This window comes from Trachemys scripta, chromosome 1 (assembly GCF_013100865.1).
Source record: "Trachemys scripta elegans isolate TJP31775 chromosome 1, CAS_Tse_1.0, whole genome shotgun sequence".
NCBI lineage: Eukaryota > Metazoa > Chordata > Testudines > Emydidae > Trachemys > Trachemys scripta.
Window position 1 is genome coordinate 139197054 of NC_048298.1, and position 15637 is coordinate 139212690.

General features: G+C 50.6%; 1 protein-coding gene across 1 annotated transcript; it reads right to left on the bottom strand.

Moving 5' to 3' along the window:
- Positions 1-2026: 2026 nt before the first annotated feature.
- On the bottom strand, positions 2027-11335 carry GPR162 (G protein-coupled receptor 162). The gene is made up of 5 exons (XM_034787285.1): positions 10874-11335; positions 6378-8223; positions 5005-5194; positions 3587-3738; positions 2027-3339 (listed from the first exon to the last, which is right to left on the bottom strand). Exons 2-5 carry the CDS (start codon positions 7242-7244, stop codon positions 2809-2811), a joined length of 1740 nt encoding a protein of 579 aa, XP_034643176.1. The 5' UTR covers positions 7245-8223; positions 10874-11335; the 3' UTR covers positions 2027-2808.
- Positions 11336-15637: the final 4302 nt, after the last annotated feature.

Consider the following 15637-nt stretch of genomic DNA (forward strand, 5'->3'; position numbering starts at 1 on the left):
CTGTTGCCACCCCTCAATTTTATTCTGAGTCTGGGATGTTTGGGGCATTTCTCAAATCCCCAGCTCCTTGAGTCATGTGACAACAGGAGACTCAATTTTCATTTTAAAAAATGAGTAAATTTCTAGCCTTCATAGGCATGGAGAAAAGCTTGAAAATATGACCCTGAAGCCTCAATCCCCAACATTTATTATTTGTTTAAACTCTCATGTTTTGGGGTCCTAACTCATGATTTTTTAATGCTTGGGGTTTGCAATCTACTATGACCTGATGATCTTGTGGATGCTCAGGCCAACCCAATCCCCACTCCGTATGGACCAACAGACCTACAACACTCCCTCCTTCCCCAACTTGATTGTTTCTCGTGATCACATCCCAATATTGTATTTACCATGGTGCAGCCTGGCTTAGCAGCCATAAACTCATGGGCAGCTGGTGAATGAGCATTTGGGGGAGGCTAGCCCCTAGCCCCTTCCCGTCTGCCCAAGGCCCTGCCCCTCCACTTCTACACCCCTCCCGCACTGGAGCCCAGAGCACACACACCCCCATGGCCACCCTCCCGCACACTCTCAGCCCCAGGCAGGCGGTGCAGCCAGAGCGCGCCCTGCTCCAGAGCCCTGGGTGGGCAAATTGGTCCAATGTCAGGTGGGTGGATGGGTGGGCAGGCAGCATGGCATGGCCCCAACCGCGGGCCTTTTGCACACTGGCTGCAGCCGACCTGCCCCAGCCTCTTGGCCACAGAAGAGCGGGAAGGGAATTGGAAGTAGACAGGAGGAGGTCTGGGGGCAGAGTGTGGGTGGGGCCACGCAAGACTGTTTGGGGAGGCACAGCCTTCCCCTGGGCCCTGCCTATGCTACCCACTGCCCATGAATAAACTAGACCAGATCTGTAAGGCAACCTCTTCTCAGGCTGATGCCCCTTTTGTTTGAACTGATGCCCCATGTTCATTCTCTCAGAATACACCTGAGAGACCGTCTAAGCTGTTACTGGTTAACATACTCTTTGGATTCCACTGCTGCAAGCAGTGCCCCAGTGATAAAGGGCCCTGTATCCTATTCCCCAGTCCCTCTGGGCTAGCCAGTCTCTTCAATCTGGGGCAGAATTGGAATGATGTCCTACAGGTGAAAGGCTCCATGAATATAAGAACGGCCATACCAACAGTCCATCTAGCCCAGTATCCTGTCTTCTGACAGTGGCCAATGCCAGGTGCCCCAGAGGGAATGAACAGAGCAGGTAATCATCAAGTGATCCATCCCCTGTCACCCATTCCCTTTGATCCATTGACAGACACACTAGTCCACCTTGGTATGAAGGGGAAACCAGCTATGGTGTGTTTTGGTTTCCATCATGGATGAAGTTCAGCAAGTGCTGTCCCTGGGGTCTGCATACAGTAGAGGCTTCTTTGTGCTCCTCTCCAGGATACCCTGGTTTTGTTCCTGAATCTGGGAGAAAAGCATTGGCAACTCTGTGAAGTGGGAAGGTCTGCAGCAGGTGCTCTACAGGCAGTAGGTGAGGGTCAGCTGGATGGATGGAATTTTGGTGTCAGGGTTCAATTATAAAGCCAGGTTGCATTATATGTCTAGGACAGCTCCTGCTGTTAACCACTGGAATGCGTTACCTAGGGAGGTGGTGGAGTCTCCTTCCTTGGAGGTTTTTAAGGCCCAGCTTGACAAAGCCCTGGCTGGGATGATTTAGCTGGGAATTGGTCCTGCTTTGAGCAGGGGGTTGGACTAGATGACCTCTTGAGGTCCCTTCCAACTCTGATATTCTATGATTCTATGAACCCCCATCTTTGAACCTCCTTACCTGTCTGTCCTTCCCTAATGTCCCCTGAACACCTCGATCTAATGCTGTCATGACAGTATCTTTACTCATTCCTGGGGGCTGAGAGTCCAGGCAGCCAAGATTAATCCTAATGCCTGTAAACAGGCTCCATAAGCAAAATATTTTTTTCCTTGTCTTCATTCTCATCATCTCCAGCAGATTTAACCACTCTCTGAAACAGGACTGGTACAAGGTGGTGGTTTTTATTCTAGTTGAGATATAAAAACACAAGCAGCCACCGGTGCCTTTTTACACTAACACTCCCATTCTTGGTACCCTGGTGAAACTGAACCAGTGGTAGAAAGGGTGGAAATTTTAGGAACAAAGACTAGTGTGGATAAAGCCCAAGTCACCCCTGAGACTGACAACAGAACTATCCCTCTTGTGTCCTGAAAATCCTCCCTGGTACAGGACTCGCCTTCACTTCCTGCCCTGTTGCTGTTAAATATCTGCTGCCTCCCACTCTAATCTGCGGCACTGTTAAGATGGGTGGCAGTGGGAGCTTTGCCTGTTCCTTATGTCCCTCCCTGGCAGCCTGGGAAACTTCATTAAACATTTTGTCAATCACTTTGTTGCCATGGAAATGAGGTTATTATTAATACAGCATTTTAAAAACACACACATTTGACACTCCAAATATAGAATTTTAATACTATTCTGTCCCCACTTCTGCTCTCAGGGGCATTTTCAGTGATGAGTGGAGCTAATGAGAGCGTGGACCTAACAAGGGGTGGAGCTAACAGAGGGCAACCCCCAAGTCATATTTATAACCTGTGAGCAGGCACAGGCTGCTCATGTCCCTGGCTCCTTCGTGCAGACCTGTTGCAGTTGTCCCCCAACCACTGCAGCATACATGGAGGGTGCCTTGTTTCTGCCAGCTGTTGAGAAATATGAGAACATAAATTATCCATTGGGTCCCAGGAGCAAGGGAACATTGAAAGTTTCATTTAAGAATCCCAATGGCAGTGTATGTCTTTGATGCAATCTCATAGGTTGAGCTCCCTGAAGGTATGTGCCTCACAGGCTTCAAGGGTCCTTTCATGTGCCTGCTGTCTGTCCTGCAGATGCCAGTCTTCGCTGCCAGACAGTGAGCAGCGTCGTGCTCGATCAGGACCCTCTTCCTCCTCCTCAGCACCCCCCAGGGAGAGGCGGCGGTCCCGGCGCAATGTGAGTGGGAGGCGGGAGTGGCGTGGACTGCAGGCTGGGGAGGGTAGAGGTGTCTCATCGATGAATGTGGTAATCTCATCCCTGAAGAAGCAGGCGCTGGAGCTGGATCCTCTGGGGAGCAGCCCCCCCTCAAGAAACTGCCGGAGAGTTGTTAGCTCATTTTCAGGGGGCCGCCGGCGGTGGTGGTAGTCACGCAGTTCAGGAGGAAGGAAGCCAGGGCCCCCAGGCTTGCGGGGAGTGGCGACTCGGATGTCATCAGATGATGACCACTTGTGAAGAAAGGATGGAGTGGAACGGTGGGAGGAGAAGATGTTAGTCTCATCATGGGACATTCTCCGGGAGATGGGGACCTGAAAGAAGGTAAGAGAAGATGAAGGTGAGGGAAAGGGAGATACTGCGAGGCTTGGGGAAAGCCTCAGAGATAGAGTGAAAGAAGGAAAGAGTTTCAGAGAGGGGAATCCTTGGGTTATACACATATGGGAGGCTAGTGACCCCTTAACACCCCAATAGAGTTCCAGGGAGGGGAATATCTGGGTGCGATCCACAAGGGAGATGGGACTGGAGGGTATGGTGCCCCTTGCAGTCCCTACAACTCACCTGCAGATAGTGCACCCTGTCGTGGGGCAGCAGCATGTGATTCATGGGCAGCAGCTTGACGTCCCTGGGATCCCGTTTCACAGCCGCAGCGCCATTGGCATCAAATCGCACCTTACAGATCCGCCCATCGCCGTACTCCTCACAGGCCCCATCTTGATGGGGAGAAATGGTGCACAACACTGTCAGCTGGGAATCTCCTGTCACTGCATGTTCAGGGAGCCTGCATACCCTCCTTTCAAATGCCCTTGTTTTCAATGTGTCCCATAGCTCCTGCTGTCTGCCCTCTTCCCACATGACAAACCCCTCTTTCCAGTTATCCCCCTCCACACTGATCTAGGGAGTATTGGGTCTACCCTGTCCCAGCTCACATCCCCAAATGTTTTGCCACCAGAACAGAGAGAAATATGGATGCTCAGCTCACAATGTGGGGGGTGGGGGGGGGTCTGTGGCAGGGCAGAGACTCACCAGCACGGCACCTCCTGCTGGTTGTCCAGGGAATTAGCTCTTTTCCAACCCAGAGCGCCCTCTGCAGACTGGTGTCTTCCCTGCTGCTGGCCCCTGTGTCCCTTCTGGACCCCAGTGCCCTTTGCCCAAGGGTTCTGCCCACCATAGCAACCCACAATCTGGGTCTCCCCACCCCAGGGAACCCCCAATCCCCTATCCCCACCTTGCCTCAGTGGCTACTGCCAGTCTACATTTAGCCCCCGCTCACTGGGGCAGACGGCAGTCTGTAAACCACTCATCATTGGCAAGGGGGGTTGGACCAGCTGCCTCTGCCTATTCCTGGGCTGCCCCTCTGCAGCCCTACTACCCTCTCATGGGCCCTTAACTCGGCCTGCAGCGTGGGGCTTTTCTAGGCTGGAGCTTCCCAGCTCCCGCTGCCCTTCCCCAGCACTGCTCCACCCTAGGTACCCTGCTCAGCTCCCCAGGCAGCCAGCTAGAGAGAGAGTGTTTTTCTTCCTGGCCCACCGCCCTCTTATAAGGGCCAGCTGGGCCCTGATTGCACTGGCTACAGCTGTGGCTGCTTTCCCAATCAGCCCAGCTTTTCCCCTGCTACAGCCCTCTCCCAGGGCTGTTTTAAGCCCTTCTGGGCAGGAGTGGGGTAACCACCCTGCTACAGGGTCCCACTGTGGTTTGGAGGTTTACATCCTGTGTCTTGCCCCACCATCATAATTTGGGTGTCTGAGTAATTCTGTTCATCCTTTGGTTAGTGTGGGAGGGTGCATGTATTGCTCCAGCACCCACAAAAGGTGTTGTCCCTTTCCCATTTGTAGAACCCCAGCTACAACCCTGAATACATCCTAGCCCTGCCAAAAGTACTCTGGCCGGACACTCAGTGTTGCCAGGCCCACTTTGCTGTCTGTCCCAGGGGCAGGGTTTGTGATTAGGGAGATGGTGGGAATATTGGGGGGGCTCACCATCATCCCCTTCTTCCTCTGTCATGATGGCCACACACTGCTCCCACACGGTGCGGACATCAGCTCGGTAGCGCTCACAGGACCATATGAAGGAGGGGAGCAGCAAGGTCTGCACCATGGAGCACCAGAGCACTGCCAGCACCATCCAGGTGGGGGCGGTATCATAGCGCAGGCTGAAAAAACTCACCACCTTGGGGGTAGGAAGAAAACAGACAGTGAGTGGGAGAGAGACATACATGGTCACAGAAAGAGAGAGGGGGAAGAGACAGACCGCATGGGAGTGAACTGTGCAGTCAAATGACTGATTGGCAAAGGGTTCTTAAAATAATTGGTTTGGGGTTTTTATTTTTTCAAAGTCTCCTTGTTTTGTCCCTTACAGATGTCATGAATGTGAAGGCTCGGCTGCCCTGGGTTTGCGGGAGGACTTGGGGGCTCTGAGAGCACCTATTCTGCACTCTCATATGTTAACTGAAGGTCTGAGCCCTATAACAGCCATCCTTTCTCAACAGTGCTCATTATGCACTGGAGTTAAATAGGTGTCTGCAAAGAACACAGAATTTGAAACACTCCCTTCTCTTAATTGCTCCCTTTCAGTTTTGTGAATTTCAGCAGTTTGTCACCTGTCCATAGAATCTTCCAGGATAGACCAGAACTGAATTTCTACTAAGAAAATACATTCAGATGGAAGAAACCAACCCAACCCAAAAACAAACCTTCAACCCCCCTAGCAACTTTCAGGCCTTTTGTATCATCTATACATGAGCAAACAATGGACACAAACCCTGGTATTTATTCCTGTGCAGGTCACCTTTAAGTTTGCAGCACAGTTTCTATTCCAGCCCCTTGGTCTCGGTAATTCAGAGCTTTGCAAGCCTTTCAACTGTGGGGTTAGCATTTTTTAAAAAAAGTTTGAGCAAAAAATAGCTTGTCCATTTTGAGAATAAGGCAAACATATTCCTGCTGCAGAAGAAGCAAATTCCTGCACCCTGAATGCCTTTAGAAACTACACAGAGCCAAATATAGAGACCTCTTGTTTGGGGAGGGAAGGCAGGTGAGAGAGTCTCTTATCTAAAGTCTCAAGCAATAAGGAAGCTGGATTAATCGTAGGCTGATCTCAGTGTGGAGCTAAAGGGACACAGAAAGGGGCTTCCATATCCCTTCTCCAGTGGCACTCAGACTAGGGCTAAACCACTCCAAAAATGCAGCCTGCAGTGGGGCAGACTGAAGGGGCTAGCTGAGCACTGCACTAAGCTGGAGACCTCTTTACTACATTCTCCACCCTCTCTTGGCCACACCCACCAATCCCTTGAGAAGAGGATTGGGGAGTGAGTTGGTGGCCTACTGGGGTGGAGAAGGGGCAGCCTGCTCCTTACCAAGATGGGTACCCCGGTGAGTGTGTCATACAGGAAGACAATGGCGCTGATGAGGTTGGTCATCTGCATGGAGGTCTTGGCTGACTCTGAGCCATCCAGCGATGACCTCCTCTTGCCCCTGACATCCTCTACAACGATGGCCGGCACATTGAAGGTATTGTGTGTTGAGGCGGGGAAGGAGGAGGAAGCTTCCTCTGTCTGCCGGTGACGACATCTCTGGTGCCTTTGGTGCGCCCACAGGGTCTGGTAGAAGGTGATGCCCACACACACCAAGCCCATGACGATTCCTCCCAGGAGCAGGAGGCTGAAGCAGACACCAAATCCCAGCCCAATCTTGCTGACGATGAACTGGCAGCCACGGGCATAATAGCGCTCACCATTGTTGTGCCAGCCAATGGAGGGCAGAGTGGAGAGGATGAATGATACCATCCAGATGCCCATCACTGCGTGCAGAGCCTGCTTCTTGGCATTACTCAGCCGGTAGTTTACTGGCCACCTCACCATCCACATACGGTGATAGGACAAGGAAGCCACTGTGAAGCAGGTGGCCAGGGCGAGGGTATAGTATGTGGAGACAAAGACTTTGCAGATGCTCTCATTCCAGTCATAATCGGAGGACTCACGCCGGAGCTGCACCACGGCGTAGGTGGTGAGGGGTACAGCTGCCATGAGGATGTGGGTCCCAGCTAGGAAGCACAGCAGCAGCTCCAGGGGTTTGTGCTTCTGCTGCTTAGCTGTGATGCTCAGGATAATCCAGGAGTTGGCCAGCAGGGCTAGCAGTCCACATGCCAGCCACCACAATGAATTGTTGTGCAGGGTCGACTCTGACAGGTCACCCACGCTGCTGCCCCCGCCACGATGCATCATGCCTCCCACCTTGGGAGCTGGAGACAGGGTAGGAGGATCAAGCACAGGGACCCCGTACAGGGGCAGACAACTCTCACATCATCTGCTCCAGACAGGAAGCAAACGGCATGCACAGAAGGGGTCACCAAGAAACATTGCTACAGGGCATATGGGAAGAGCTCCCTCTTTTTCTCTATCCCTTTCTTTGTGCAACCCTTTTAATCCGTCGCTCCTGCCCTCTTTTGCTCTCTTGTTATGTTTCTTTCACTCTTTTGATCACTTCCAATTCTTACTCGCTCCCTTGTTCTCTTTCCCTTCTCGTTCTTTTCTTTCTGTCTCCCTCCTTTTCTCTGTCTTTCTCACAATCACTTGTTAGAGCTTCCCCTCTCTCTCCCACACATGCTTTCTTTTATTTCTTCTCCCTGTTTCATCCTCTCTCCCCCTTTACTCCCTCCGAGATGGATCCCCTGCCTCATGCTCCATCCATATATGCCCCATCTCTGAGTGAGACCTGCTTTTTCCTGGGGCCACCAAGGCAAACAGGTGTCTCTGGGGCTCAGACCTGTCCAGATATTTCAGTGGGATGCAACTATGTGCCAGATCTTGGCATCTCAGTTCTGGTGTCTTAAGGGTTGGTGAGGGGGCTAACAGAGGGGTTCAGAGAGGCTGTGGGTGTAATGGTGGGGTTGGCACATGCACAGTGCACAATCCCCCAGTCACCAAACACCACAGTCTCAGGGAGCTAATGATTTCTGCCCCCCAGCCCTGTTGAATCTGTAAAAGGGTGGGGGGAAAGAGAGGCAATGATCTAATCTGTCCAGGATGCCCCAACCACCAGGCCTGCACAGTGTCCTTTCTGCCACCCCTGGATCCTTGTTCTGTTCCTACAAGCCCCCTCTTCTGGATGAGGTGCAGGGCTCAACCAGTGAACAACTGGGGGACAGTGAGAAGGGAAGATCCTTTTCTCAGACTCCCTTGGAGATTCAGGGATCAAGATTCACTGCAGAAGGGTGAGAAAAGAGAAAAGGCAATTTAAGATATATCCATCTCTCCAACTCTCTCAACACTCACACACACAAATAGAACATTCTGATCTAGGCTATGCAGGGTTCTCCCCAGTGACTTTAGATAATAGACTATCCAGATGCATGCCTGTCCTGACCTGCAGCCCCCGTAGATCCAGGTTTGGCTCCCCTGTACTTGATCTCAGTTCTGCTGACTCCTGACCTGCTGCCTCCCTCAACCCCTGCCATCCTGGTCCTGGATCCCCACACACAACACTTCTGCTGACACACCTCATTCCTGATCCCTAAGCCCCTGCCCTGTGCTTCCAGTTGTGAACTCTTTTGTACAAAGCTGTAAAGCACCTCAAGTATGTCTTAAAAACCCTCTCCCTCCTGGATTTCAGGCCTCAGATCCTCACATCTCTGCAGGTGCACTTCTGTTGTGATCCACAGGACCTATGCTATTTCAGACTTGGGTTCTCCACCCAAAGCTTTGCTAATGCCCCTCATTTGAGATGTATCCTCCCATCCCCCTAATATTCCAGTTCTGGGTCCAGCTATGCCAGTGCCCTCCTGACCCACAGACATCCTGCTGTTCAAGACTTAGCCCAAAACATTTCTGCCATGGCACCTCAATTCTGATTACTAGCTATTCCAGGAGGCCTGGATCCTCACGCAAAACTCTACTCATGGCCCTCAATCCTGACCTGGAGGACCCACAGCTATTCCTATCCTTAGTTCCCTGCATATCTCTTATGGTGGCCCCTGGTCCTGCTCTGCACTAGCCTCATACTATTCCAGCCCTGGGCTCCCCACAAAGCCCTGCCAATGCCTCTCTGTCCTGCCCTGCAGCCCCCCTGCTATTCCAGTCCTTAGGTCACATTATTTCTCTGCCAATATCCCCAAATCTTAATCCATAGTCCACTGTACCATCTCTGTTCACCTCACAGAGTTCTTATGATGCATTTAAATCTTGACCCACACATCTTAAATTCAAATCCTAAGCCAATATACACAGCTCAGCTAGTGCACCTAAATCCTGACCTGCATCCACTTGCTATGCAAGTCCTAGACTCCTGATACACAGCTCTACTGATGTACCACAATCCTGACCTGCAGCACCCACAGCTATATCAGTCCTGGATTATCTGCACATCTCTGCTGCTTCTCCTCAATTCTGACCCACACAAACACCTACAGTGCCATTCCAGGCCTGGCCTCCCACATTGCCCTGCCAATGCCCCTCACTCCTGTCCTGCAACCCCCCTGGCATTGCAATGCTGGGCTCCCCACACAGCTCTGCCAATGCCTCTCAATCCTGACCTATTCAGATCTGCTTTTCCAGTTCTTAGTTCTGCGGATGCTCCTCAATTCCTGACCTGCAGCCTCTCTTTTTATCCTCAGCCTCACATTTCATCCTCCACTCTTGCAATCTGAGGCCCTGTAGCTCCTTTCACTCTGCCAAGGTGCTGAGGCATGTTACTGGACCAGCCTGTCCTCCATGACTAGATTTAAAGAGCCCCAACTCTGCCCCACTTTGTGGGCTTTTTTTAACATACCATCACCCTTGCAATTAGGCCTGTGGCCTTTGGAGACAGTTATGAAACTAAAGACCCCCTAGTAATCCAAGGAGACAGGAGGGGGAATTCCCAGCCCCTACTGTCTCACGCACCCACCCACACCTGTCACTAAACCAGCCAGGACCCCTCCTGTTTTCCTTGGGGTCCAAATCTGCTCCCAGGCACTGGGTGGGTGGTTCATGGTGTCTGGGTCTCAGAAGCTTTCTGCTGGCTGATCCCTGCCCCTGTTCCTTCGCCTGCCTGGGCTTCCTGTCAAAAGGCCACCCTCCCACCATCCATCCTGCCAGCTGGGAAGTTCAGCTCATGGACTCGTGACTCAGGGAAAGGCAGAAGAGGAAAAGGTCTGAGATGAAGATGACCCAAAAGGAAAGAGAGTGAGTGAGAGAGCCCTAAAGCCTAACAGAGATGGAGCAAGGAGGAGTATCTGTCTGGCTGCGCTGTCTGGGCTAGGGGAGGAAAGGTGCAAGGGCCGGAGCTGCAGGGCCTCTTCCACCCACCTTGTTCTTTTGTCTCCTGTCCGAGGCACAGAAACTGGAAAGGGTTACAAAGAAGTTGCCATGGTTATTACTAAGCAGTGGAGGGGTACTGGGGGCAAGGGATGAAGGGAGCAGTGTGGGGACAGGGCAAGCTGGTTTCCTTTTCCCCTTGCCTTGCTGTGTGGGCAGGGGGCAAAGCCATAAGGCAGAGGGATGCAGGGGGGAGCACTAAGGAAAAGAAGGAAAAAGTGGTGGCTGAATAGAATAAGAGCCAGGGAAAGAAGGATAGAGAGGGACAGGGACAAGGTGCAGAGGGCCCCATGGCCAGGAGAATGCTGACCAAAAGAGTGATAAGGCCTTAGAGCACAAGCCTCTGTATGTGGAGGTGACAGTCACCTCAAGGGCAGGAGATGCATCCCTATGGGCTGAGAGCGAGACGGGGGAGTTGGAGGGGGCGACACTTATTGATCGCTAGAGAAGAGGGAAGGCCGAAACATGGGGAAAGGAGGAAAAGGCGAAATGCAGCGAAGGGCCAGCCCCCTCCCCCCGGGCCACACACTGGCGTCTGGAGCTGAAGGGACCCATCTTACCTCTCGCTGGTGCTGGCGCTGCCATGGCGACCGGAGCATCTCTCCTTGTGTGTGCGTGCGGCTCTGCCGTCGCCCGCCTAGCTCCCTCAGCCCACATGCCCCAGCCACAGGGCGCCGCAGGCAGCGGGGATCGGCCCCGCCAGCCGGAGTGACAGTAAGCGAGCGCGAGATGGAGGGAGCGAGGCAGGGAGGGAGCAGAGAGCAGCCCGTAGCGCTGGCTCCGGATCAATGGTGCTGGGATCTCTTGTGCTCAGCAGTGGGGGGCGGGTGGCGGGGCGAGGAGATAAAGGGCCCAGGCTTAATGGCTGAATCGATCGTCTATTAGTGTGTGTGTGTGAGTCCCTCCCCTCCGCACTCCCCGAGGCGGGTGTTGTTCTGCTGGGCTTCCGAGCGATTTGTTTCCTGTTGGGAGTAGGAGGAGTGTGTGTGTAGGGTGCTGTGTGTGCGCGTTAGCCTGGGAGAGGCCAGGCTGGTGTCTGTGTGCCCTGCAGGTGTGCGGGCATGTCTAGATTACGGAGCAGACAGGCTGATGCGTTACAAGTGTCAGTTGTGTGTGTACTCAGAGAGAGTAGGAGGGTGTGTATTACAGGTGTGAGATCTGTGCATGTGTGTAAGGGAGAGGGAAGACTGGCCTGTGTGGGTGACAGGTGTGTGTGTGAGGCAGAGGGTATACTGGGTGTGAGTGGGGCATGTGGACAGGAGAGGGCAGGCTGGGGTGAGTATGTGTGTATAGGCTGGGGTGTATGTGTTACAGCTACAGAGCAAGGTCCAGCCCTGGTTTCTGAGCTGGTTCTGGGCACTGTTCAGCTGTAAGGGTAGCTAAGGACAGGCTGGGTTCAGCACTCATTCCATTGCAAATACTGAAGACACCCACTGTCAGCAGCAGGTAATTTCCCAGGTGCAGCCAAAGCATCCCAGTCTGGATGGTGGGGTCAGTTAGCTGGTCTGGGGCCTTCCCCCACCATCATTCAGCAGCCTGGTTCCAGGTCAGGGGTATGGGGAATGCTGGGATAGAGGGAGACTGGGGCAATGCCCAGTCAACGTCACCTCTCAGACCAGAAGTGCGAAGCTCCAGGCCCCATTGAATCCAGTGGGACTAGAAGGTTTTCCCAGGACAATGGACACCCACAACTCCCTCCTCAATGTGAGGGCCCCTTACTGAGGTGACTGCACCAGCCAGAGTCCTCATGTATGCTATTTTTAGAAGCTGGCATCTCCTTCTATTAGAATTATTATTATTTATGCAGGGTATTTCCAAGACACCAATTTAACCATAAATTCTTTTATTAAATCCAATGGCTGAACCGTATTTATACATTTGCTTTAAATATGCCTCAAAAGCCTAAATAATAAGCAATTTATTACATCCAAACAGCAACAAAACATTGATAAGCATTTGATCAAGATACTTTAAAATGGGCTAAAGCAAGTGGTGTTTAGACCCATATTGGTCATCTCCAACTTGGCCAGGCAGCTATTACCAATGAACCTTTTAAGAGTTTATTTTTTTATACCGTTTAGCAAACAAGTGACATCATTAGCAGACCTTAACTAAGGCCAGATAAAGAAGTGTCTTAGATAGCCAGTTATTTACTATACCTGGTAGATAGACAGAGACAAACACCTACAGAATCTCCTACAAATACCAGACAGAGACAAACACGTACAGAATATCTATCAAGCGTTCTTAAAACTGCAATACCCACCTAGTGAAGTGAAGAAACAGATTGACAGAGTCAGAAGAGTACCTACTACAAGACAGGCCCAACAAAGAAAGTAAGAGAACGCCACTAGCCGTCGCCTACAACCCCCCACTAAAACATCTCCAACGCATCATCAAGGATCTACAACCTATTCCAAAGGATGATCCCTCACTCTCACAGACCTTGGGAGACAGGCCAGTCTTTGCTTACAGACAGCCCCCCAACTTGAAGCAAATACTCATCAGCAACTACACACCACACAACAAAAACACCAACCCAGGAACCAAACCCTGCTACAAACCCCGGTGCTAACTCTGTCCACGTATCTATTCAAGGGATACCATCATAGGACCCAACCACATCAGCCACACCATCCGGGGCTCGTTCACCTGCACATCTACCAATGTGATATATGCCATCATGTGCCAGCAATGCCCCTCTGCCATGTACATTGGGCAAACTGGACAGTCTCTACGCAAAAGAATAAATGGACACAAATCTGACATCAGGAATCATAACATTCAAAAACCAGAGGGAGAACACTTCAATCTCACTGGTCACTCAATAACAGACCTCAAAGTGGCAATTCTTCAACAAAAAAAATTCAAAAACAGACTCCAATGTGAAGCTGCAGAACTGGAATTAATTTGCAAACTAGACATCATCAGATTAGGCCTGAATAAAGACTAGGAGTGGTTGAGTCATTACAAAACCTAAACTTAATTTTCCCAATACTAATTTCCCCCTACTGTTACTCACACCTTTTTGTCAACTGTCTGTAGTGGGCCACTCTCTTACCACTTCAAAAGTTATTTTTCTTCCCTTGGTATCCTGCTGTTAATTGATTTATCTTGTTAGACTGATTTAACACTTGGTAAAGCACCCCACATCCTTTCGTGTATTTATACCTGCTCCTGTATCTTTCACTTCATACATCTGATGAAGTGGGTTTTAGCCCATGAAAGCTTATGCCCAAATAAAGTTGTTGGTCTCTAAGGTGCCACAAGGACTCCTCGGTTTTTGTTGTTGCTGATACAGACTAACACGGCTACCACTGAAACCTGTCACCTGGTACCCCGTTAACCATGTTTTATTTCTGTTACTTTAGACCAGACCTTAAAAAGATAACACTGGTATTTTGAAAGGTCCCTACAAGTTTAACACAACTCTTCTTTCTCGTGATCTCATTCTTTCTGGTTCCATGCTTTGAGTTTATATGCTCATGCTAATATCAGAACTAAATTTAAAACTATAATTCGCCCATATCTAATGAGGGCCTATATGTCTACATCCTTCCTCCATCTGCGCTAAGGATGGGATGGGAGTCAAGGGTTCAAGATACATAGAGATCCTGTGGTCCTCCTAGCTTTGCTGTGCTAACTCAAAATGCAGTGCTCATGCCTGACATGAGACCAGGGCACCAAGGGATTTCATCTGAGCTCGACTGGCTGGGGAGGGGTTGGGTCCCAGATATAGCCATCTGCTGTGCTATGGAACCTTGTGGCTTTTGGTTGTGTAGAGTGATGAAACAGCAAGTTAGGGGAGGCGGGGCTGGTAATTTCATAAGAACCAAAGAGATCCGCTCTCAATCAAGGCATTTTTGCATCTCATTAGCGCCTGGGAATGTGGCCCATTTCAGAGGACGTGAGCAGATATAGGACAATATCAAGGTAAAAATGGCTTCACGTCAGGCAGAGAGACATAGACAGAGTGAGATGAGCAGGATAGAGGGCCCACTTCATTCCTACCCTTTACTCCAAAGAGTCTGTCCTGGTTCCTGGCTTGATACCAGGTTTTCTCAGTTGGCATTGGCAAAAGGGATGTGCTAGGGGCATTCCCAAAATGTGAGAGTGGCCACAAGGCCACTGTGCTCTAGTCATTTCTAGGGACATAGGAATTGCCAGACTGGATTGGTCCAGAGTGGTCCATCTAGTCCAGTCTCAGACAATGTTCTATAGCAGATGCTTCAGAGGAAGGGTCAAGAAATCCCACGGGGACAAATTATGGAATAACCTGCCCCTGGGATTAATTTTTTCCCAGTTGCTGTCACTTAGTGGTTGGTTTATGCCTTGAATTAGGAGGATTTGTATCCATAGTTGCCAACTTGTGTGCAGATCTATTTGTAACATTTAAAAAAAATATTTAATGAGACAATTTGCATAATTTCAAATAATTTGCATATAACCATATACTTCATCTTAAAAATATGTGTGTGCTTAGTGCTGGTGAAAGGTGTTGGCTTGACTGTTCTGTGGAACGAAAGCCTGTTTATCTACAGGATATCAGCAGGGGAAGCTTTCCATCCACATTGCCTTGCCAGCCTACCTCAACTCTCATCTGGGGTAACTTCCTCTAGGGGTAATGAGTATTTCATGGTCCATGCAGCTTTTGGCCTTGCTGCTGTGCCTGCTAATCAATGCAAAGCACAGTGGTAAGGAGAGCTGGGCAGGGAAAGGTCATGCTGTTTCACGGAGAATTCTGATATTTCCAAGTATGATTTTGTTCCCATTTGGAATGGAACCGCACAATTTCAAAATTCTCTGTAAACGGGAAGGGAGTTCCAACTCCAAGGCAGTGTGCCTGGCAGGCTGCCCTGAAACCCTGAGCTCTGTAACAGCCTGATGGCTGAGCTGCCAAGGAGCTAGGCAGGTGAGCTGGCAGGAAATAGGCAGGTTTCTAATGGGACCTGGCTGGCAGGCCAGAACCCTGCCTGGATTCCAGAGGAACATGGCCAAAATTGAATCATCTCCACAAAATGTTTTGATTTCAATGAATTGGCAAATTCTGACAAAAAATATTTCATCAGCATTTTTCCGACCAGCTCCAGTTGAGTTTGTAACAGGAGAGCTGGAAGTCAGCTCCTTCAAACTCATCTCCTAGAGGGGCCACCAAACATCTGTTAGTTAGGAACAACTTAATTCCTACTGAGCTGGGCTGGGTTCAAGTTGATGATTTAGATGCAAAAGGCTCTGTAGTGCATTAGCAATGCCGAGAGACATCCAGTCCCCCAGTAAGTGTTCATGTTACACTTTCAGGGATAAAGCTTGCTTTCTGGAAAAAG